This window comes from Pelophylax lessonae (genome assembly GCF_965119305.1).
Source record: "Pelophylax lessonae genome assembly, chromosome: 2".
Lineage (NCBI taxonomy): Eukaryota > Metazoa > Chordata > Amphibia > Anura > Ranidae > Pelophylax > Pelophylax lessonae.
In genome coordinates, this window is record NC_138769.1 from 105,596,278 (window position 1) to 105,621,368 (window position 25,091).

A 25,091-nucleotide genomic window follows, 5' to 3' on the forward strand; every position below is an offset into this window, starting at 1 on the left:
CGATCGGCCGTCTTTTGTCCCTGGGCCGTCGGTGTCTGTTGAAAAGTGCAAAGACAGGACAAGAATTTTGTCCGCCGACTACAGAAGTGATGTCATGTAATGGCTAACTTTCCCTGTGTTTTTTCTTTTCTGAGCATGCCCAGTCTTGCAAATCTGCGGTCTGTCGGCAGAATTCTGTACTGACTGGCGAACAATCGGCCGCTCTGGTGTCGGCATACAAAAATGTTAATGCTTGCATGACAGATTCTTGTCGGCAGAATGTGCGCTGACGGCTGTCGGAGGCATCATACTAACAAGCCTACAATCGGCAGATCGGTCGTCGGCCGACGCTTGTCTGCCGACGATCGGTACGTGTGTACGGGCCTTGAAGCAGACAGAACAGAGTGAAGTCTGTGTACATTCCCAGCCCTCAGAGCCTTCACTTACCCCTAGATGATGGATGATGGTGGATGATGATTGATGATGGATGATGGTGGATGATGATGATGATGGATGATGATGATTGATGATGATGATGAGCATGATGATGATGATGGTGGATGATGATTGATGATGATGATAATGAGCATGATGATGATGGATGATGATGGATGATGATGATGATGATGATGATTGATGATGATGGATGATGATGAGGGTCCTGTTGGAAAGGTGTTGATCACGCTGTCGGCCCATGGTAGCAGCTTCAGACCCGCTGCCTACCTGGCTCATGGTGGCAGGATCCGTGTCTCTGTGGGTGTCTGAAGAAGACTCGGGCCTCCTCGTCCTGCGTATTCTTTCATGGTAGCTCCTGCCCTATCGGCCTGTGCTCTGACACTTCCAGTCAGCGGTCCTCCTCTTCTGGTCCCTGCCAAGTCCCAATGGCAACCCGGTCCCAGTGGTGATGTGATGCTCCAATGGTCTTGCCGCAGGTCCTGGTCTGCCTACAGATAGATGAAAAGTTCCCTGGCTGGCCTCAGGTAACCTATTACCATCAGTATACAGGGTAGCCCTGCTACTTCAGGAATGAGAAGCACAATACTGGCCCCGGGCCCACAGATATAAGTGATGATAGAGCTGTCACTACTAAAAACTGAGGGGGGGGGGGGGGAGTTAAAAAAAAAAAAAAGAGAGCGGCAAGCCTTCCTCCAGGGGAATTTGTCCTTTGAAGTAGTTCATGAAGTAAAATATCCATTATGGGCTGAGAGCAGGATAAAATATCCAGAATGAAAGCTGAGGATAATCCCAGCGGTGAGTCCAGTTGACAGACCTGAGGTAAATGCTGACTCCGTCCACTGACAGGAGAGGATATAAGTAAAAGGTTACACTCATTGGCTAGATGTTTCCCGCCAAAAGATTTGTCAGCAATCCAGAGCTCAGCAGCTGAGACTTCCTAGCAGCAATTGGCAGCTTGTCACCTGAAACACAAAACCAAAAGAACCAGCAAAGCAGCCATAGAGAGACATGTACTTAACAATCATCATAGCCATCTTAACCACTTAAGCCCCGGAAGATTTTACCCCCTTCCTGACCAGGGGTTTTTTTTGCGAATTTTTTACTGCGTGACTTTAACGGACAATTGCGCTGTCGTGCGACGCTGTACCTAAACAAATTTGACGTCCTTTTTTTCCCACAAACAGAGCTTTCTTTTGGTGGTATTTGATCACCTGTGCGATTTTTTGATCATGCGCTATAAACAAAAAAAAGAGCAACAATTTTGCAAAAATAACAATATTTTTCATATTTTTTTATTTGAAATCCCCCCCCAAAAAAATGTAAAAATCAAATGTTTTTAACATTTTCGGCCAATTTGTTTTATGCTACATATGTTTGGTAAAAAAAAAAAATCGCAAAAAGCGTATTTTGATTGGTTTGCGCAAAAGTTATTGCGTTTACTAACAAAGGGAAAGATTTTTGTCATTTTTGGTGTTTTTTTTTTTAACCCGTAATGGCGGCGATCTGCGATTTTTTTTGCGGTACTGCGACATTGCGGCGGACAGATTGGACCCTTGACTGACATTTTTGACACTTTTGGGGTTACCAGTGACATTACTGCAGTAATCAGTGCTATACATATGCACTGTTACTGCAAAAATGACACTGGCAGGGAAGGGGTTAACTGTATTGGAGAGGGAGGGGTTAAGTGTGTCCTAGGGGCGTGTTTATAACTGTAAAGGGACATGGCTACTGGTGTAAAAACAGAGATCAACGGTCCTACATAGTAGAACCGTCTGATCTTCATTTTTACACAGGGGAGAATGACAGACGGCTTGTTTACATTAGCCGCCTGACTTTCTCCCTTCACCGGAGCGATCGTGAGTGACCGGCGGGCGATCGGGTCCGCCGGTCACACGCACTGACTTGTCAGTGAAGGAGCCGGGGCGGGTGCGCGCCCGCCCGCAATTGGCTAACAAGTCAGTGACAGGCGAGTGACATACCCCTACGTCACTCTGCCTGGCCGGGGCTGACCGCCGCAGTATATAGTCGTGCGGCGGTCGGCAACCGGTTAATGACCAGGCCATATTTTGCGATTCAGCACTGCGTTACTTTAACAGACAATTGCGCGGTCGTGCGACGCTGTACCTAAATAAAATTGATGTCCTTTTTTTCCCCACAAACGGAGCTTTCTTTTGGTGGTATTTGATCACCTGTGCAATCTTTATTTTTTGCGCTATAAACAAAAAAATAGCGACAATTCTGAAAAAAATATATATATATTTTTCACATTCTGCTATATAACATTCCCAAACAAAAAATGTAAACATCAAAACTTTTTAACCGGTTGCCGACCGCCGCACGACTATATACTTCGGCGGTCAGCCCCGGCCAGGCAGAGTGACGTATCGGTACGTCACTCGCCTGTCACTGACTTGCGAGCCTATCGCGGGCGGGCGCGCGCCCGCCGAGGCGCGCGCCCGCCGCGGCTCGTTCACAGGCAAGTCAGTGCGTGTGACCGGCGGACTCGATGTCCGCCGGTCACACTGCGATCGCTCCTGTGAAGGGAGAAAGACAGAGCGGCTTGTGTAAACAAGCTGCCTTTCAGTTCTCCCTGTGTAAAAGTGAAGATCTGTCCGTTCTACTATGTAGAACGGTTGATCTTTGCTTTTACACCAATAGGAATGTCCCTACACAGTTAGAATCACGCCCCTAGGACACACTTAACCCCTCCCTGTCCAATAAAGTTAACCCCTTCCCTGCCAGTGTCATTTTTGCAGTAACAGTGCATATGTATAGCACTGATTACTGCAGTAATGTCACTGGTAACCCCAAAAGTGTCAAAAATGTCAGTCAAGGGTCCGATCTGTCCGCCGCAATGTCGCAGTACCGAAAAAAAAATCGCAGATCGCCGCCATTACGCGTTAAAAATAAAAACACCAAAAATGACAAAAATCTTTCCCTTTGTTAGTAAACGCGATAACTTTTGCGCAAACCAATCAAAATACGCTTTTTGCGATTTTTTTTACCAAACATAGGTAGCATAAAACAAATTGGCCGAAAAATGTTAAAAAATTTTGATTTTTACTTTTTTTTTTGGGGAATTTCATATAAAAAAATGTGAAAAATATTGTTATTTTTGCAAAATTTACGCTCTTTTTTTGTTTATAGCGCGTGATCAAAAAATCGCACAGGTGATCAAATACCACCAAAAGAAAGCTCTGTTTGTGGGAAAAAAAGGACGTCAAATTCGTTTAGGTACAGCGTCGCACGACCGCGCAATTGTCCGTTAAAGTCACGCAGTAAAAAATCGCAAAAAAACCCCTGGTCCTTTAGCAGCCAAATCCTCCGGGGCTTAAGTGGTTAATATTGTAGGCCAATTTGTTTTCTGCTACATATTTTTGGTAAAAACAAAATCGCAATAAGCATATTTTGATTGGTTTGCGCAAAAGTTATTGTGTCTACTGACTAGGGGAAAGAATTATGTGATTTTTTTTTTTTTTTTTACTAGTAATGGCGGCAATCTGCGTTTTTTTTTGCGGGACTTCGACATTGCAGCAGACAGATCGGACCCCTGACTGACATTTTCTGACACTTTTGGGGGGTAATTAGTAATTAGTGCTAAAAATATGCACTGTTACTGTAATAATGACACTGGCAGAGAAGGGGTTAACAGTATAGGTGATCAAGGGGTTAAATGTGTACCTAGGGGCGTGTTTCTAACTGTGGGGGGGGGGGCATGGCTTGTGGAATGACCATAGAGACCTGTAATCTTATATAGAGAAGGATCACAGGGGCTCTATGATCATTCCAGGAAGAAGAACTGTCAGCTGTGTTTACAACAGCTGACCGTTCTTCTCTCTCAGCGGGGAACGATCGCAGGTGTCAGGAAGCAATCAGAGCCGCCTGCTCCCTGCATCGGCTTCCCAGCTGATGATCGGGTGCGGGAGCGTGCCGCCCCCTAGCTGCCAGCAGGCGACCGATGTATACCTACGTCGGTTTGCCTGGGAGAACCACACTGCCACATTAAATATGCGGTAAGCGGTCGGCAACCGGTTAAACACCCTAATTTCTGTAAAGGAAGTAAATTAAACTCTCAGACATTCCAATGATGATAAACTGACTGATCAGCCTGCTAGGCACACATGTAACCACACAATCCACCCTAACAATCACTGATATAATAACAATGACAGCCTTGACCCCAGACATGCTGTATACTGGACAGGAGCACTAACCATTCTAGTACAGAACCTGCAATCATTTCTGCAAATCTACACACAACAAAACATTTCACAGATCAGAAGTGTGATAAGTGAAATATAAATGAAAGCACTGGAGACAGGAGAGTGAACTAAAGGGGTGACTAAAGGCTGACAGAGCGCACTGAGCAGGGAAGACGCTGACACAGAGGAGACTGAAGCAGACAGAACAGAGTGAAGTCTGTGTACATTCCCAGCCCTCAGAGCCTTCACTTACCCCTAGATGATGATGATGGAGGATGATGATGATGGATGATGATGATGGTGGATGATGATGATGATGGATGATGATGATGATGGAGGATGATGGAGGATGATGATGATGGAGGATGATGATGATGATGGATGATGGTGGATGATGATGATGGATGATGATGATGATGATGGATGATGATGATGGAGGATGATGATGGTGGATGATGATGATGGATGATGATGATGATGATGGATGATGATGATGGAGGATGATGATGGTGGATGATGATGATGGTGGATGATGATGATGATGGATGATGATGATGATGGAGGATGATGATGATGATGGATGATGGTGGATGATGATGATGGATGATGACGATGATGATGGATGATGATGATGGAGGATGATGATGGTGGATGATGATGATGGTGGATGATGATGATGATGGATGATGATGATGATGGAGGATGATGGAGGATGATGATGATGGAGGATGATGATGATGATGGATGATGGTGGATGATGATGATGGATGATGATGATGATGATGGATGATGATGGTGGATGATGATGATGATGATGATGATTGATTTTTGTTGAAAATGTAATCTTTATTTTGCATAAAAGATATACAAAAAACAATACTTTTGTCGGGGTACATTCTCCCCTGTACTGCGACGCAGCGCATAAATACACTACATTACAATACATTTCCGGTCATACTAATAAATACATTCAATCACATACATTCATTCTGCGGTATGATGCCTGATGTGTTGTGCGGAGTAAGGGTACCCCGTGCCATCACATCATGCATGACGCCGCAATACCCCTAAAGCATGAAAACTGAAAAATACGTTATCTATACGTTGCATTCCTTAAACGATATCAAATAATAAACATTTCAAAAAAGCAACAGGTGTGATGGGGGGTGGGAGAGGGGGGTAAGGGGAGGGGAATGAAATCACAGGCCCGAAGCTTTATTGAATGGACAAAGACACGCAAGGGAGAGTGGGGGAAGGGGAAATCTTCAGACCTCCTCTTCCTCCATGAGATCCATCAGGTTATAGTCTCTGAGCAGACTGTGAACCAGTCTGCGACAGTCCTCAATGGACATCCTCTCCCGCTGGTGGATAAGGCGCTTTCTGGCGCACCATAAAGCGTCCTTAAAGCAACACAACACCCGCCAGGCGTTGTCAATGTCCTCCTGGGAAAAAGTTCCATGAAAAAGTCCATTCAGCACAGCAAAATGTGTGATGGCAGTCTGTGGAACAAAGTCTCTCAGTTCAGGTTCCAAGGCCCTCAACAGGCTCTGTGCAAATGAGCACTCCCAGAAAACGTGAAAAGACGTTTCCTCGTGGATGATACAAAAGGGGCAGTGCCTGTATCTGCACAAGTTTCTGGCATGCATAAATGTCCTGAGTGGCAAACCCCCCTGGACAGCCATCCACGCCAGATCTTTATGCCTGTTGGTGAGTCTCTTTGAAGAAACATTCCTCCAGACCACTTTGCAAGTGGCTGAAGGGAGGCCTGGAACAGTCTCAGCAATGTCCGATGCTCTGATCAACTTGTAGATAGTTTTTGGCTTCCACAAGTCGGGCTTAACTCCATGCAGCCCCTGCTCCTTGATGAACTTGAAAGTGTCCAAGTAGTACCAAGGAGTGTCCCAGTTGTAGGGGATGGAGCTGTCCCATTTGTCCCATCCAAGGGACCTCCAGAGAGGCAGGAGGAAAAAACGGGACATGGAGTTGCCTCCAGAGTCCGAAGTTCTGTCAATCAGAGTTCTGCGGATGCAGTTGCAGGCAAAGAACACCCCCAGTAACGTTGCGATGTCGGGCACGCCCTTACCGCCCTTGAGGGGTTCCTTGAACATGACTGCTCGCTTCACTCTGTCCATCTTGGAGCCCCAGATGAAGTGGAACACCGCCCTGGTGATGGCCTTGCAGGTGTTGACCCGGGGGGGCCAGGCCTGGGCGAGGTACTGCAACACAGGGAGGATCTCGCTGCGGAGTACCAGTGTTTTCCCTTCGATGGTGAGTTCTCTGAGGCTCCATAGTCCAAACTTTTGTCTCATCTTGGACAGTCTCTCCTCCCAAGACTTCAGGGCTGCGCCCTCAGCTCCAAACCAAACTCCAAGAATTTTGATGAAGTCCGCCTTGATGCCGAAAGGGATTGATGCAGAGGAAGGCAGGAACCACTTTCCGAAGAGCATGATCTCTGACTTCCCGCAGTTGACTTTTGCCCCTGAAGCTTTGCCGAAGTCCTCACAGGTCTGGACGAGCGAGTCGATGGAGCGCTGGTCAGCACAGAACACCGTTACGTCGTCCATGTAGAGTGAGCACTTGACAACCCTTCTGTCCGGTCCCGGTGCGGTGATCCCTCTGATCTCTGGGTTCTGTCGGATGCATTCGGCAAAGAGCTCTATACAGCAAACAAAAAGCAGAGGTGAGAGAGGGCAGCCTTGTCTGACCCCAGAGAGAACAGGGAAAGGGTCAGTTTTCCAGCCATTCACCAACACCGTACTACAAATGTCATTGTACATCACATTCACATACGAACAAAACATGTCCCCAAGACCAAACCTGCGCAGAGCTCTGCACATAAACTCATGGGAGACCCGGTCAAAGGCCTTTTCCTGGTCAAGACTGACCAGGGCCGCGTGCACACGGCGGCCTCGAATGTACTGGACCGTGTCCCGGACAAGCGCAAGGCTGTCCGCAATCCTGCGACCAGGAATGCCACAAGTCTGATCCGGGTGGATGATCTGTCCGATGACAGATTTCAGCCTGTTGGCCAGAACCTTGGCGAGGATTTTGTAGTCCACGTTCAAGAGAGAGATGGGACGCCAATTTTTCAGATCCCCTCTCTCCCCCTTACGCTTATACAAAATCGTGATCATCCCCTCCCTCAGCGACGGAGGCATTGTGCCCTCCACCACCATCTCCTCGTACAGCTCGAGCAGGTCCGGGCCAACGAGATCCCACAGCGCTACATAGAGCTCCGCTGGGAGACCATCGCAGCCCGGGGTCCTGCCTTGCCTAAAGGATCTGACGGCAGAGTGCAGTTCCTCCAGCGCCAAGGGGGCGTTGATTGCCGACATACCTGCAGGATCAATTTGGTTAGTGATACCTGACAAGAACCTGTCGGCCTCAGCCGTATCTGTTTCTTTCGGGGAGTAGAGGTTGGTGTAGTAGTCGCTGACCACTTGCATCACAGCCTCCTTCCCCTTCTGGAGTGTTCCGGTCTCATCCCGCAGCTCAGACAAGGGAGTGTGTCCTGAGTGGAGTTTCCTGAAAAAGAAAGAGTTACATTTCTCACCTTTCTCAAGATTCTCCACCTTGGAACGGAAGACGAGGTGCCTGGATTCTTCCTCAAAGTGTCCTTTCAGGCTCTTCTTGGTGTCCTCCAGGTCCTGCCTAACGTCCCAGCCACAGTGGTGAAGGTCCTGCAGGGACTGCAACTGACGTTGCAGTCTCCTGAGTTCCCTCTTCCTGGCACACACTTGCTGGCGTCCCCTTGCCTGAAAGAAGCTGCGTAGCTTGACTTTCACAAACTCCCAGTAGTCGCTTACCTTTCTGAAGCACCTTTTGTCCTCCTTCCAGGTAATGTAGGCCTCCCTGAGTTCCTCCAGCAGTTCCTCATTTTCCAGCAGGGTACCATTCAGCTTCCAGGAGCCCGGGCCGGGGGCAAAGCCCTCGCCCAGGTCACCCCGAAAGTGAATGGCCCTGTGGTCAGAGAAAAAGCAGGGGACCATGGAGGACCCGCGATGTCTGACTGTCTTGGAGGTGAGCACGAAGTCTATCCTAGAACGCACAGATCCATCAGGACGGCACCACGAATAGTTCACGGAACCTTTCCCTATGGATCCCACGGCGTCCTTCAAGGAGGCCTCCGCAATCATCTCCTTGAGCAGCCTAGACGTGGTGTCGAGCTTTGCGTACATGCTGGAGCTGCGCCCATCCTCCTCGATCGGACAGTTAAAATCACCGCCGATTACTACTGCCCTGGTGGTGATGAGTTGGGTCCGCAGGGTCTGGAAAAGCTCCAGTCGCTCATTCTTATCTGGGGAGGCGTACACGTTGATGAGCCTAACTGGCTCTCCCGCCCACGAGCCGTCTATGACCAAAAGACGGCCACAGACGAGCTCATGGACAGAGTCAAGCGTGAAACGACTACCCCTGACAAGAATGGCTACCCCTGCAGACTTACAATCGACACCCCCAGACCAGTAGGAGGGACCATGGGTCCACTGGGAGGACAGATGAGTGTACCTCCTCGAGAAGGGTAGGGCACACTCCTGGAGCATGTAGACATCACTCTGCTGAGTGGAAAGAAAAGTCAGCGCCACCTGTCTTCTAGACGCATCCTTGATGCTCCTAACATTAATGGAAAAGATGGAGATCTCTGCCATCATGTAAAGGAGATAAAGGGGCTAGCTAGCAGGTGGGCTGAACTTACCTCCCCTGAGGGGGGGGTGGTTCTTCCACTGCCTCTTGTGCCTGTCCAGTGTCCTGGTTCAGGCCGTTCTCCTCGAGGATGCTGTCCATCAGGTCCTGGGTGAGGTCAGTCTCTGGGGGAGCCAGATCCTTACCTTCCTGCATTTCTCCTTCATCTTCCCCCGCAGACTCAAGGTCCTCGAGGTCCTCCACCACTGGGTCCAGTCCAGCGTTGTCATCTTGCTGGGCCACGGTGGGCCGCTTGGTGGGTTCTTCAGTTGTCGGGCTGTCTAGGTTCCGTTTTCGGCCTTTGCTGGTGGGGGGTGGGGTGGGGGGGGCGGTGGGCAGGGTGGGGAAGTCCTCCATGGAGGACAGGGCGGGGGGGGGCTGGGAGGGGGGAGGGGCAGGGGCAGGTGAGGTCACCTCCGACTCAGGGGGGTTGGGGAGGGATGGGTCGGAGGAGGTGGTAGGGGCCTGGGGAGGGGGGGACTCACCAGTGGCTTTCCGAGGTTCCTTCGCAGTCTTTTCCCCTGGCTTCTTTTTCCCAGCGCTGTCTGGGGCTCTGCCCTTGAGCAGGGCTCCAGCGTAGGACCGGGATCTCTGGGGGCAGTCTCTGTAGACGTGCTCCGCCAATCCGCAGAGGTTACAGGTCTTGGACCTCGGGCAATCCTTGGTCTCATGGCCTGCAACCCGACAGAACCTGCAAGAAGGTTCCTGACATTCCATACTTACGTGGCCATGCTTGCCACACCTGTGGCAGATATGGGGCATGTCTGCGTAGTACAGGAGTCCTGCGGAGGCTCCCAGAGAGAAGTGGGACTTCAGGTGTTGGAGATCCCCCGAAGGCTCTCTCCTTAACCTGCAAGAAACTGCCCACTTACCTGTCCAGAAGCCGTTGACATCGAGGATTCGGACTGGGTCTTTGGCCACGATGCAAAACCTCTGGAGGTAGGTGGCGATGTCTTTTCCTGGGGTATGGGGGTTCCTCATGGACACCGTTACCCGCCTTTCATCCCGTTGAATGGGAGTGTTCGCAACGAAGTTGCGGAAAGGGGATTCCGGGCCACAATTCTTCACCGCCTCCCAGTATCTTCTACAGACCTGTAAAGACACAAAAGTTATATAGAATATACCTTTCATGAAGGTCTGCACGGACAGTGTCTCCGCCTTGCTGAACCCCTGTTCGAGGATCATCTTCTTGCCGAAGATTTCCGGGGTCATGTCGGGAACTCTTCCGTCCACCTCCTTCAGTTGCAGCACCACTGTCTGCCTCATCCAGGGTTCCAGGGTAGGAAGCCCGTCTGCGGACCTGGTTGGCCTTGCTGAGCCCGGCTTGCTTGAGGCGGCCGGGGTGGGGGTGGAGGTTGAGGCGACTTCTCCCGGAGTCTTGGCAGAAGTGGCGGGGACGTTCTTTTTCTTCCCGGTGCTCTTCCCCATGACGGAGGAGTTTGTCGGTAGTCGCTTCAGGAGAACTTCAGCGGCTTCCTTCTTATTCCTCGGCGTCTTCACTCTTTTGCAGCCTTTAAAAAGGCCCTTGTGCGCCTACTGCCCGAAGGTAGTAGCGCAGAGTGGGGGGGGGAGGAGGGAAGATCGCAATCTCGTTCCTTGTGGGGGCTAAGCCTCTAACCCAATAGCAGCGAGTAGGTGAAGCTGAATTTAATCAACGATCCTACAAGGCCGAGCAGAGGGTACCCCACAAGGACCAAATGGCTTGGATAGATACAAATGTTTCTCAACGTCCTAGCCGTAAAGCAGAGACACCCCTAAGGGCTAAAGTCGATACTACACTTGATCTTAGCCAAAAGGCCGAGAAGCGATGATGATTGATGATGATGATGATGATGAGGGTCCTGTTGGAAAGGTGTTGATCACGCTGTCGGCCCATGGTAGCAGCTTCAGACCCGCTGCCTACCTGGCTCATGGTGGCAGGATCCGTGTCTCTGTGGGTGTCTGAAGAAGACTCGGGCCTCCTCGTCCTGCGTATTCTTTCATGGTAGCTCCTGCCCTATCGGCCTGTGCTCTGACACTTCCAGTCAGCGGTCCTCCTCTTCTGGTCCCTGCCAAGTCCCAATGGCAACCTGGTCCCAGTGGTGATGTGATGCTCCAATGGTCTTGCCGTAGGTCCTGGTCTGCCTACAGATAGATGAAAAGTTCCCTGGCTGGCCTCAGGTAACCTATTACCATCAGTATACAGGGTAGCCCTGCTACTTCAGGAATGAGAAGCACAATACTGGCCCCGGGCCCACAGATATAAGTGATGATAGAGCTGTCACTACTAAAAACTGAGGGGGGGGGGGGGAGTTAAAAAAAAAAAAGAGAGCGGCAAGCCTTCCTCCAGGGGAATTTGTCCTTTGAAGTAGTTCATGAAGTAAAATATCCATTATGGGCTGAGAGCAGGATAAAATATCCAGAATGAAAGCTGAGGATAATCCCAGCGGTGAGTCCAGTTGACAGACCTGAGGTAAATGCTGACTCCGCCCACTGACAGGAGAGGATATAAGTAAAAGGTTACACTCATTGGCTAGATGTTTCCCGCCAAAAGATTTGTCAGCAATCCAGAGCTCAGCAGCTGAGACTTCCTAGCAGCAATTGGCAGCTTGTCACCTGAAACACAAAACCGAAAGAACCAGCAAAGCAGCCATAGAGAGACATGTACTTAACAATCATCATAGCCATCTATTAACCACTTAAGCCCCGGAAGATTTTACCCCCTTCCTGACCAGGGTTTTTTTTGCAAATTTTTTACTGCGTGACTTTAACGGACCATTGCGCGGTCGTGCGACGCTGTACCTAAACAAATTTGACGTCCTTTTTTTCCCACAAACAGAGCTTTCTTTTGGTGGTATTTGATCACCTGTGCGATTTTTTGATCATGCACTATAAACAAAAAAAGAGCGACAATTTTGCAAAAATAACAATATTTTTCATATTTTTTTATTTGAAATTCCCAAAAAAAAAATTTAAATTTTTTAACATTTTCGGCCAATTTGTTTTATGCTACATATGTTTGGTAAAAAAAAAAATCGCAAAAAGCGTATTTTGATTGGTTTGCACAAAAGTTATTGCGTTTACTAACAAAGGGAAAGATTTTTGTCATTTTTGGTGTTTTTTTTTTAACCCGTAATGGCGGCGATCTGCGATTTTTTTTGCGGTACTGCGACATTGCGGCGGACAGATCGGACCCTTGACTGACATTTTTGACACTTTTGGGGTTACCAGTGACATTACTGCAGTAATCAGTGCTATACATATGCACTGTTACTGCAAAAATGACACTGGCAGGGAAGGGGTTAACTGTATTGGAGAGGGAGGGGTTAAGTGTGTCCTATGGGCGTGTTTATAACTGTAAAGGGACATGGCTACTGGTGTAAAAACAGAGATCAACGGTCCTACATAGTAGAACCGTCTGATCTTCATTTTTACACCAGGGAGAATGACAGACGGCTTGTTTACATTAGCCGCCTGACTTTCTCCCTTCACCGGAGCGATCGTGAGTGACCGGCGGGCGATCGGGTCCGCCGGTCACACGCACTGACTTGTCAGTGAACGAGCCGGGGCGGGCGCGCGCCCGCCCGCAATTGGCTCACAAGTCAGTGACAGGCGAGTGACATACCCCTACGTCACTCTGCCTGGCCGGGGCTGACTGCCGCAGTATATAGTCGTGCGGCGGTCGGCAACCGGTTAATGACCAGGCCATATTTTGCGATTCAGCACTGCGTTACTTTAACAGACAATTGCGCGGTCGTGTGACGCTGTACCTAAATAAAATTGATGTCCTTTTTTTCCCACAAACAGAGCTTTCTTTTGGTGGTATTTGATCACCTGTGCAATTTTTATTTTTTGCGCTATAAACAAAAAAATAGCGACAATTCTGAAAAAAAAATATATATATTTTTCACATTCTGCTATATAACATTCCCAAACAAAAAATGTAAAAATCAAAATTTTTTAATATTGTAGGCCAATTTGTTTTCTGCTACATATTTTTGGTAAAAACAAAATCGCAATAAGCATATTTTGATTGGTTTGCGCAAAAGTTATTGTGTCTACTGACTAGGGGAAAGAATTATGTCATTTTTTTTTTTTTTTTTACTAGTAATGGCGGCAATCTGCGATTTTTTTTGCGGGACTGTGACATTGCAGCGGACAGATCGGACCCCTGACTGACATTTTCTGACACTTTTGGGGGGACCAGTGACATTACTACAGTAATCAGTGCTAAAAATATGCACTGTTACTGTAATAATGACACTGGCAGAGAAGGGGTTAACAGTATAGGTGATCAAGGGGTTAAATGTGTACCTAGGGGCGTGTTTCTAACTGTGGGGGGGGGGGGCATGGCTTGTGGAATGACCATAGAGACCTGTAATCTTATATAGAGAAGGATCACAGGGGCTCTATGATCATTCCAGGAAGAAGAACTGTCAGCTGTGTTTACAACAACTGACCGTTCTTCTCTCTCAGCGGGGAACGATCGCAGGTGTCAGGAAGCAATCAGAGCCGCCTGCTTGCTGCATCGGCTTCCCAGCTGACAATCGGGTGCGGGAGCGCACCACCCCCTAGCTGCCAGCAGACGACCGATGTATACCTACGTCGGTTTGCCTGGGAGAACCACACTGCCACAGTAAATATGCGGTAAGCGGTCGGCCACCGGTTAAACACCCTAAGGAAGTAAATTAAACTCTCAGACAAGCCAATGATGATAAACTGACTGATCAGCCTGCTAGGCACACATGTAACCACACAATCCACCCTAACAATCACTGATATAATAACAATGACAGCCTTGACCCCAGACATGCTGTACACTGGACAGGAGCACTAACCATTCTAGTACAGAACCTGCAATCATTTCTGCAAATCTACACACAACAAAACATTTCACAGATCAGAAGCAGGGGTCAAGTCCTGGGAAAAAAAGTGTGGGAACTCACCCAGGATGCCCCCTCGACATTGCAAAAAAAGTACCTAAAATGCCCGTATTCTGTGGTAAACAGTGCAAATATCAATATTTTAAATTATAAACATGTAGATAGTGCTATTAGCAAGGTGTTTAAATTAACCTGCTCCCATCCGCGCTACAGCCTATATACGGCTGCAGCGCGGACTTGAATTTTCGGGAGGCCGTTTTCAAACGGCCTCCCAGTGACACGCCCCCCGCGCGCTCCCGCGAGCGCGCATCGGGGAGAATCTGTGTCGGCCGTGTCCCTTGGACACGGCCGATCACAGATCGTGGTGAATGGCCAATCACAGCGGCCATTCACCACGTGATCAAGCCGTCCAATGAGAGATGATCTCATATGTAAACATATGAGATCATCTCTCATCGCCGGAGCTCCTTCCTCACACAGAGCCTGCAGTGTGAGGAAGGAGGGGGAGCCGTCAGCCGCTGGGGACACACAGCGATGTAATCAGGGCACTGATCACCAGTGCCCTGATTACTAAAGGTAAACAGTGCCCGCCATCAGTGCCCACAGTGCCCGCCATCAGTGCCCCCCATCAATGCCCACAATCAGTGCCCATAGTGCTGCTAGTCAGTGCCCATCAGTGCCTGCTCATCTAGGCACTGATGAGCACTGACTGGCAGCACTATGGGCACTAAATGTGGGCACTGATGGTGCTGCCCATAGGTGCTCATCAGTGCCGCCCATCAGTGCCACCCGTCAGTGTCCATCAGTGCCGCCTATCAGTGCCCATCAGTGCCACCCGTCAGTACCGCCTCTCAGTGCCCAGCAGTGCCACCTCTCAGTGCCACCTCCATGTTCACCTCACTCTCTCGGGGAGTGGCGATACTGATCGCTAAGTCTGTGTACTTTGAGCTCAGGGGATCCCTAGTAGACCCCATAGGCAGGTTTGTGTTTCTGGAGGTACTCTTATATGGTGACCTGTATTTACATATGGCATTCTATGTCCCCCCCCCCCTTTTCCTCGGCCATCTTGCTTGAAGGACTAGACTTCATGATGCTACACCCTAATATCCCTGTGCTCTGGCTTGGGGATTTTAACAACACCATGAATCCTAGTCTGGATAGATTGCACATCTCCGGGGCCCCTCCGACTCAACCCACTACTACCAGGTTTGCCCGCCTGATGGCGGAATTCAATCTTCTGGACTCTTGGAGAGTCAAGTATCCCACTCTTAAGGCCTTCTCCTGTCACTCCTCCACCCATCGTTCTATGTCCCATATAGATCTCATCCTTATCTCCCCTTCCCTGCTCCCTAGATTACTCAATGCTGGTTTCCATGCTTGTGGCCTATCTGACCACAGACCCTATTGGATATCAGTGCGCCTCCGTGGTGAGCGGGTCAGGCCCGCTTGGCGACTGAACCCCTTTTGGCTTTCTCTAATTCCCGAAGAGAGGAATATAGCCGAAGACTGGCAGCATTTTTTTGTTGATAACATCGACTCTGCTTCCCCTCTTGTGGTCTGGGAGACTTTCAAACTACATCCCCGGGCGATCCTGACCGCCACCATTAAGGCCATCAAATCTGACTCTGCACAGGCGTATACACAGGCCATGCAGGCCCTGGCTACGGCGGAGGAGGCCTTTTTGGCCGATCCAATGCCTCCTGGGGCGGACCAACTTAAACTTCTTACTAGAGTGGTAGAACAATTAGACTATGAAAAGGCGCGTAGAGCCCTCTTTTTTTCAGAAACAAAGGTTGTACGAACATGGTGAACGTGCGGGCAAGCTTCTGGCCTATCTAGTCCATAGCAACAACAGGCCTCCGGTTGTGATCACCCTGCACGCAGCTGACGGTGCCCCTATTTCAGACCCTGCCAGGGAGGAGGACTGTTTCCGTGGTTTCTTCCGTGACCTTTACACTTCCACTGCTCCAGATGACGACTCCCCAATCCTTCCCTACCTGTCCCTGGATGTGCTCTCGCAACTGACTGAGGAACAATTGACATTGTTGGAAGCCCCACTGACGCAGGAGGAAATAGTAGAGGCTATTGACAAGTTCCCTAGGTCTAAGTCTCCCGGGTTGGATGGCCTACCTATTGAATTCTTCTCCACGTACTCTGATGTCCTAGCACCCCAACTTCTGTCCGTGTTTGAAACAGCTTTTGATACCTCCTCCTTACCCCCCTACATGCGAAGCCCTCATAGTATTAATCCCCAAACCTGGTAAAGACCCCCACCTACCGGCCTCCTACCGCCCAATCTCCCTTCTACAGGTGAATGTTAAGATTCTGGCCAAAGTGCTTTCAATCAGACTCAACAAGGTAATCCTCTCCTTGATTCACCCGGATCAGTCAGGTTTCATGCCTGGTAGAAACACTTCGTTCAATCTGAGACGCCTGTTCATGAATTTACAGGCACGACACGACAATTCAGGCTCTAGGGTGGTGGTGTCCTTGGACACAGCCAAGGCATTTGACTCGGTGGAGTGGAGATTCCTCTGGCGTTGCCTCGAGGGCTATGGTTTCGGCCCCAATTTTATCCGGTGGGTCCGGGTTCTGTATCAGGCCCCGGTGGCCAGGGCTCTGGCCAATGGGTGCATGTCAGAGGAGTTTCCTTTTACTAGAGGGACCCGGCAGGGTTGCCCGCTCTCCCCGCTCCTCTATGCCTTGGCTGCCGAGCCCCTGGCGATCACTATCAGGACACACCCTGGTATCCGTGGTCTCCGGGCCGGTGCCTTGGGGGAAAAAATAAGTATGTATGCGGATGATACTCTGCTGTACCTGGTTGATCTGGGTGATTCCCTTCGTACTGCCCTGTTGCTTGTTGAACATTTCGGCCGTTACTCGGGTTTAATGATTAACTGGGATAAATCTCAAATTTTATCCATAGATGATATCCCCTCCCGCCCGGTAGACCCGCATTTCCCTCTACAGACGGTGGAGCGTGTAAAGGATCGCCAACTCCCCTAAGCACTACCTGCCTGATAATTTGCAACCCCTTTTCACCTTACTCAAAACAAAAACCCAGACTTGGGCGCGTCTTCCGCTGGGGGTGAGGGGGAGAGTCAACCTAGTGAAAATGGTCCTATTGCCCAAACTGCTATATATTTTGTGGCATTTCCCGCTCTATCTTCCGCTTAAATACTTCCTGCAATTTTACTCCATTCTTAAACCCTTCATATGGGGCTCCAGCCGACATAAACTTGCATGGAGGAAACTCAAAAATCCCACAGACCTAGGTGGCCTGGCGCTCCCTGACTTTAACATGTATTATCTGGCATCAAAAATATCCCATTTCTTCCATCTACATAACACAGACAGAGAAAGATTCCTGGCCCTCCTCGCTCCGGCATGGGCCCGTGCATCTGCTGACCCCCTATCCCTGATACTAACAGGTGTGCAGGGAGCTGAGTCCCGGGGAGATGGGGCGTCTATGCTGTACCACTACAGATGTGTGTGGGATGTTGTGTCCATTAAACTGGACCTCCCCTCACTTCATGAACATACACCGTTGTGGCACAACACTCGTCTCCCTGAACTGGCCTCTGTTCCTGATGCACATGCCTGGACCCGATACGGAGTACATTTTCTTGCCCAACTTTTGACCAGCAGCAACCTTAAACGTTCGATACACTGAAACACCAATTTAACCTTCCAAACCAAATGTTCTTTAGGTACCTGCAACTCCGCCATGCCTTCTCCTCTCAATTTCCCCAACCAGTGCGGGACATAGTTCCAATCTCCATAACAGAAGTACTTAGGGGTTCTGAATCTAAGCAGCTTATCTCACACCTCTACAATGCGCTCCTTCTACCTGCCTCCACGGTACTAGCCTATGCCATTAAAACTAAATGGGAGGGAGATGTCGGACCCGTAGAGGATGAGGAGTGGGAAGATGCCCTTGACAATTGTAAGTTAGTATCCCCGAAGCTATCAGACCGCTTGACCCAGTGATTTATACTTCATAGGGCCTACTTGATGCCCATCATGACATCTAAATATCATGCTGATGCCTCGGCTGTGTGTCCCATGTGTGGAGGTGCGCCTGGTACGTTCTACCACCTTCTGTGGAGTTGTCTGTGAAGTGGCATGTAAGAATCGTTTTTTCTTTTTGTAACCTAGAAATGCTCACTCTCAAGAAATATCTATCAAAACTCCTGAAGAAGCTATTATGAAGATGGCGAAACATGTAGAGTTGATATTATCGAGTGCATTTTCTTGATTTTACCAATTTTAATATTGATGTATTGTCTTGTCTTTATTTTCTATGTGTAATAAAATGTATAATTTTTTGAGAATCCAGATTTTTCTCCATCATTTGCACCTTTAAAGTCCCACTTTGCCCCCTCATTGTAGTTACTTTAATTATAGGGATGTGGTGCGTTCTACTCTATCTCTAGCAATATTTCTTCAAATGTAAGAATCGTTAGCGACTCTGACTCTGTTTGTCCGGACCAGCTGTCAGTCGTGAATGAGAGTGAGTTGCCAGCATTCCCTGGTTGCAGCATAGTCTTTACTTTCTCAACTACCTTTTGGTGAATCTTTCCCAGCATTTCGGTTTGATAATACTTCTCACTTTTCAGTGTGTAGCTTGGCTCAAGTATGGACATCAACCGCTTAAATCCTGAGTCAGACACCATTGCAAATGGCTGGTTATCAGTGACCATCATCTCTGTGATTACTCTGCCCAGCAGTTGGGATCTGATCTGAATCTAGACAGAGACACCCATTTTTTTTTCAGAAACATATCTGTTATTGTTGTCTGGGATAGTGGAGGAGGTTCAAAATCTCATTGATATTCATTTTGTTTTTTTCTGTGCTGCATGATATAATTGAGTATGATGAACTCTTAGATGGGCCCAAAGATTTATAGACATATTTTTGTTTTTTGCAGTTACTTAGCCCATGCTTATATTTGTGCACGTATTGCACACTGCTGCTTTTACTGGAGATGGTTGAGATGAGAAATAGTCCCAGACCACACTTTTACTTTTTCTGTCCTCATCCATCTCCATTGCAATTTGAAAGAGACAATAAAGTTAAAAAAATAGCTGGCTGGCTGCTGCCACCCTGCCCTGCTGTAGGTGACTTGCTGGCACCCTGTTGTGGGTCGGTCGGTGGCTGACGCCCGGAAGTGTGGGTTGCTTGCTGCTGCTGGCACCCTGTTTTGGGTTGGTGGCTGACGCCTGGCAGTCTGGGTGGCTTGCTGGCACTCTGTTGTGGGGTGGCTGACTGCTGTTACCCTGTTGCGGGCATGTGTGGCTGACACCTGGCAGTTTGGGTGGCTGACTGGCACCCTGTTGTGGGTCGGTGGCTGATGCCTGGCAGTGTGGGTGGCTTGCTGGCACCCTGTTGTGGGGTGGCTGGCTGCTGTCACCCTGTTGCAGGTATGTGTGGCTGACGCTTGGCAGTTTAGGTGGCTTGCTGGCACCCTGTTGTGGGGTGGCTGGCTGCTGTTACTCTGTTGTGGCTTGGTGGCTGACGCCTGGCAGTGTGGGTGGCTTGCTGGAACACTGTGGTGGGTGGCTGACTTGGTGTCACCCTGTTGTGGGTGGCTGGCTTGGTGTCACCCTGTTGTGGGTGGCTGGCTTGGTGTCACCCTGTTGTGGGTGGCTGGCTTGCTGGAACACTGTGGTGGGTGGCTGGCTTGGTGTCACCTTGTTGTGGATAGCTGGCTTGCTGGAACACTGTGGTGGGTGGCTGGCTTGGTGTCACCCTGTTGTGGGTGGCTGGCTTGATGTCACCCTGCTGTGGGTGGCTGGCTTTCTGGAACACTGTGGTGGGAGGTGGTTGGCTTGGTGTCACCCTGTGGTGGGTGGCTGGCTTGCTGGAACACTGTGGTGGGTGGCTGGCTTGGTGTCTCCCTGTTGTGGGTGGCTGGCTTGGTGTCACCCTGTTGTGGGTGGCTGGCTTGGTGTCACCCTGCTGTGGGTGGCTGCCTGGCTTGCTGGAACACTGTGGTGGGTGGCTGGCTTGGTGTCACCCTGTTGTGGGTGGCTGGCTTGGTGTCACCTTGTTGTGGGTGGCTGGCTTTGGCTTGGTGTCACTCACCCTGGCCTTTTGTGGGTGGCTGGCTTGCTGGAACACTGTGTGGTGGTGGGTGGCTGGCTTGGTGTCACCTGTGGGTGGCTGGCTTGCTGGAACCCTGTTGTGGGGTGGGTGGCTGGCTGCTGGCACCCTGTTGTTGGGTGGGTGGCTGGATGCTGACCTGGCACCCTGTTGTGGGTCGGATGGCTGGCGGCTGGCACCCTGCTGTGGCTGGCACCCTGTGGTGGGTGGGTGGCTGGCTGAAGCCGAGGCCTTAGGGTAACTGGCTGGCACTGTGAGCACCATAAACGGACTGCAGCTGGCTGCACACGAGGCTGTCCGAGGCAGTTTTAGAAGGCAGAACGTGTGCAGCGCGCGGAGAGTAACATCACGTCTGCACCGCGCAGGTGTGGGAGGTGGTCTTAGAAGGCAGAACGAGTGCAGCGCAACAATGACGTCACAACAATATCGGCAATATCAGTAACTTCCGGGGCCGATTCTGATATATCGAGGAAAGTGCATATCGGCCCCCCGATATATCGGTGTTGTCGATAATCAGTCGATCCCTACTATACACTCACTACTTTACATTGTAGCAAAGTGTAATTTCTTCAATGTTGTCACATGAAAAGAAAAAATAAAATATTTACAAAAATGTGAGGGGTGTACTCACTTTTGTGAGATACAGTATATGATCATATATCCCTGGGACACATCGCATCACCGATCACGGTAAAAAGCCTATGTGTCCAACCTGAGCCGATCACAGTGTAAGCAAGAAATGCCAGTTGTTGGAATTCCTTTCCTCACGCTGACAGCACGTGAGGAGAGGAGAGCTGGTAAGCGGCATTCCTCAGCAAGGACATCTGCACTGGCAATCCGGACACTGATCATCAGTGCCCTGATTATTAGTTTAGCCCCAACAGTGCCCACCAGTGCTGCCAATCAGTTCCCACCAGTGCTGCCTGTCAGTGCCCATAAGTGATGCCTTTTAGTGCCAATCAGTAATGCCTGTCAGTGCCCATCAGTGCCTCCTCATCAGTCCTGCCAATCAGTGCCCATCAGCGTCACTTATCGGTGCCCATTAGTGCCACCTATATGTGTCTCTCATTGCTGCCTATCCGTGCCACCTATTAGTGTCCATAAGTGCTGGATGTTAGTGCCCCCCTCATCGGTGCCACCTCATCAGTGCCCATCAGTGCTGCTTTATCAGTGCCAGTGCCGGGACAAGGTCATCTAGAGCCCAGGGCAAGCATGCCAAATTGTGCCCCCCCCAAGATGTATGAGAATTGTGTTTCAGAAATTCCACCTCCCCCCCCCCCCATAAAAATCAAGCACTAATCTGCATGCACACATCTTTACCCCCCAGCTGAAATCCTGCCTCCCCATATGCCCCCAGCACAAATAGCCCCCCCCCAAAAAATGTCCCCCTCTAGCACAAATCTTCTACCCCAAAAATGTCCTCTCCGAGCATAGTTCCTCTCCCTCTCCCACGCCAAATCCACCCAACACAAATTCCCCTTTCCACCAATCTTTCCCATCACAGCACAAATCCCCCCCCCCCCCCAAAGTTACCCTCCTAGCACAAATACCCCCCAATCATCCCAAATAGCATAAATCCCCCCCTCTAAAAAAAGAAAAAATTCTCCTAGCACAAATCCCTTCCCCTAACTTTTCTAGCACAAACCTCCCAAATCCCCCCTCCTAGCACAAGTCCTGTTCCCCCCTCCCGACACAAATCCCCCCAAATCACCTCCCCAAGTTTTCCCTCCTGGAACCATTCTTATCATCTGCCGCCCCCAATTTCCTCCTCCCAACACAAATCCCCTTTCCCCCAATCTCTTTGAGGTGCCCCCTCAACTCACATGACACCACAGTGCCCAGGGCGCCCCTCCTGCCCACCCCTTGTCCCCCGACCCTAGGTGCATATCATTTCAATTTTTGATAGCAAGGCAAGTCTTGCTTTTATCAAGAGTAGCTATATAGAGTTACGGTGTGAAGGCACCACAGACACCTAAAGACCAATTTTTCCGCACCTGGTTACTTCTATCCGAAGTCTGCAGAAGAAAGACCAGAATTTATCCAAAAAATCTCTAATCTTGTTCCCAGTGCACTACATTGTGGCCTTATCAGACAGATTGGCTCCCCAAGCCGTTGTTTACAAAATAAAGAAAGTTTGCAGGGAAAATGTAATTTTTTTGGCTTTATAAATGCATTTGTTTCTGCAGCAACTTCTATACACAGTACAGATGTGCCACTTTACAGATAGACTAATTGGACCCCCCAGGCACTATAGTGAAAGGAGTTTTTTATTTTATTGTTATTTCTCATTTTGATGCTTTCAGTTTATGCATGAGTAAATTACTGCTCATTTAAAAATTACCCGGGCCCCCATAACCATTGCATGCCAAATTACTTGCATATAAGCCTTTAAAATGCAAAAGCACCGTGCAATTTCCTGCACCAAAAAATGTGCTGCATTTTTAGATGCGCAGGAGTGCCAAAAGGAATAAATGGCAGCCTTGCACATCTGTAAAAGAGCAGGGATTTTTTCCTGCAGGTGGGAATAGGTGCCATTTACACGCTGTCCCGCACATACAACCACCTGTAACAGTGTGAACCTAGCCTTGGGCTCATTTACACTTGCGGTTGGCAAACAAAAAACATGCTGCTGAGGCTCATTTTACAGCTCCCTATCACTCCCGCCATTTTAGCTGCAGAGGCAGCAGCTAGAGGTTTACAGATGCCACTGCTGCAATGTGTGTGTGTGTGTGTGTGTATGTGTGTGTGTGTGTGGGGGGGGGTTCAGTGTAGGTGGCAGTGAAGGGGTCAATGTGGGGGGGTCAGTGTAGGTGTCAATGTGGGGGGGGGGTCAGTGTAGGAGGGGTGAGTGTAGGTGTCAATGTGGGGGGGGGTCAGTGTAGGGGGGGTCAGTGTAGGGGTCAGTGTAGAGGGATCAGTGTAGGTGTCAGTGAGGGGGTCAATGTAAGGGGGTCGGTGTAAGGGTTCAGTGTAGGTGTCAGTGTAGGGGGGTCAATGTAGGGGGGGTCAGTGTAGGTGTCATTGAAGGGGTCAGTGTAGGGGGGTCAGTGTAGGTGTCAATTCAATGTGGGGGGGTCAGTGTAGGTGTCAGTGAAGGGGTCAATGTAGGGGGGTCAGTATAAGGGTTCAGTGAAGGGAGGTGTCAGTGTAGGGGGGTCAATGTAGGGGGGTCAGTGTAGGTGTCAATTCAATGTAGGGGGGTCAGTGTAGGTGTCAGTGAAGGGGTCAATGTAGGGGGGTCAGTGTAAGGGTTCAGTGAAGGGAGGTGTCAGTGTAGGGGTGTCGGTGTAAGGGTTCAGTGTAGGTGTCAGTGTAGGGGGGTCAATGTAGGGGGGTCAATGTAGGTGTCATTGAAGGGGTCAGTGTAGGGGGGGTCAATGTAGGTGTCAATTCAATGTAGGGGGGTCAGTGTAGGTGTCAGTGAAGGGGTCAATGTAGGGGGGTCAGTGTAAGGGTTCAGTGAAGGGAGGTGTCAGTGTAGGGGGGTCGATGTAGGGGGGGTCAGTGTAGGGGGGTCAGTGTAGGTGTCAATGTGGGGGGGGGGGGTCAGTTTAGGGGGGTCAGTGGAGGGGGGTCAGTGTAGGGGGGGGGTCAGTGTAGGTGTCAGTGAAGGGGTCAATGTAGGGGGGTCAATGTAGGGGGGTCAGTGTAGGTGTCATTGAAGGGGTCAGTGTAGGGGGGGTCAATGTAGGTGTCAATTCAATGTGGGGGGGGTCAGTTTAGGTGTCTGTGAAGGGGTCAATGTAGGGGGGTCAGTGTAAGGGTTCAGTGAAGGGAGGTGTCAGTGTAGGGGGGTCAATGTAGGGGGGGTCAGTGTAGGGGGGTCAGTGAAGGGGTCAGTGTAGGTGTCAGTGTAGGGGGGTCAGTTTAGGTGTCAATGTAGGGGGGGTCAGTGTAGGGGGGGTCAGTCCTTCCCTCTTTCTTTCCACCCCACCTTCTCGCTCTCTCTCTCCATCCCTCTTTCTTTCACCCCTCCTCTCTCTCTCTCTATCTCTCTCTCTCTCTTCTTCCCTCTTTCTTTCAACCCCCCACCTCTCTCTCTCCTTCCCTCTTTCTTTCCACCCTCTCTCTCTCCTTCCCTCTTTCTTTCCACCTCTCTCTCTCTCTCTCTCCTTCCCTCTTTCTTTCACCCCTCCTTCTCTCTCTCTCTCTCTCCCTGAATGAATTACAAGGCTATAGAGAACAGTGCGCCATTGCAAACTTATATTCTGAGGTTTAAATTACATTATTTTAATATAGTCAGTCCTGAACTAAAGTGGGCTGGTCTAAGGCATGAAACTCCAGGGCTGAAAATGAGTCCCACTCTGGCCCTGCCTGTCATCCTGGTGGGCTGACTGTTCGGTGGCTGCCTCTCTCCTTCTTCCGCTGCCTGCTTCCTGGCCAGCCTTCCCGTGCTTGTTCCTTCTTCAATTCCGCTCCCGCGCCTGCACCTGGGGGACCGCGGAGCCTTCCTGGATCCGGAATACCTGTTAGAGGGGGGAGAAAATCTGCTGCGGGGAACCCGCCTCCGTTTTGCCGGGCCATCGTCACGGCCGGACGTGACGGAATCACCGCGGCTGCGCATTACCGGTTGCAAACGCTCCTCCTCATCCGCTTCCCGTGGTGATGGCATTCTCGTACTGGAACCCGAGCCATCCTGAATGCTTCCGCCCTCGGCTGTAGAATCCCTGGCAGGGGGTACGACCGACCCGGCTTCGGATGGGGTCCCGTGAGTTGCCCCGAAAGATAGGTCCAGACCCCGCCGAATCCACTCTTCACCCCCTTCTTCTCCGGGACTCTCGATTTGGCGTCTTAGGAGGCTCAT

The 25,091-nt window shown here is 50.0% G+C and overlaps 1 protein-coding gene across 1 annotated transcript; it reads right to left on the reverse strand.

Annotated features, from left to right (window-relative positions):
* Positions 1 to 5,905: 5,905 nt before the first annotated feature.
* Positions 5,906 to 25,091, reverse strand: LOC309547971 (uncharacterized protein; the record flags this gene model as incomplete). Its single annotated transcript, XM_082247963.1, has 3 exons — positions 5,906 to 7,296; positions 8,005 to 8,512; positions 24,855 to 25,091. The coding sequence occupies 3 exons, from the start codon at positions 25,089 to 25,091 to the stop codon at positions 5,906 to 5,908; spliced, it is 2,136 nt and encodes a 711-aa protein (XP_082104089.1).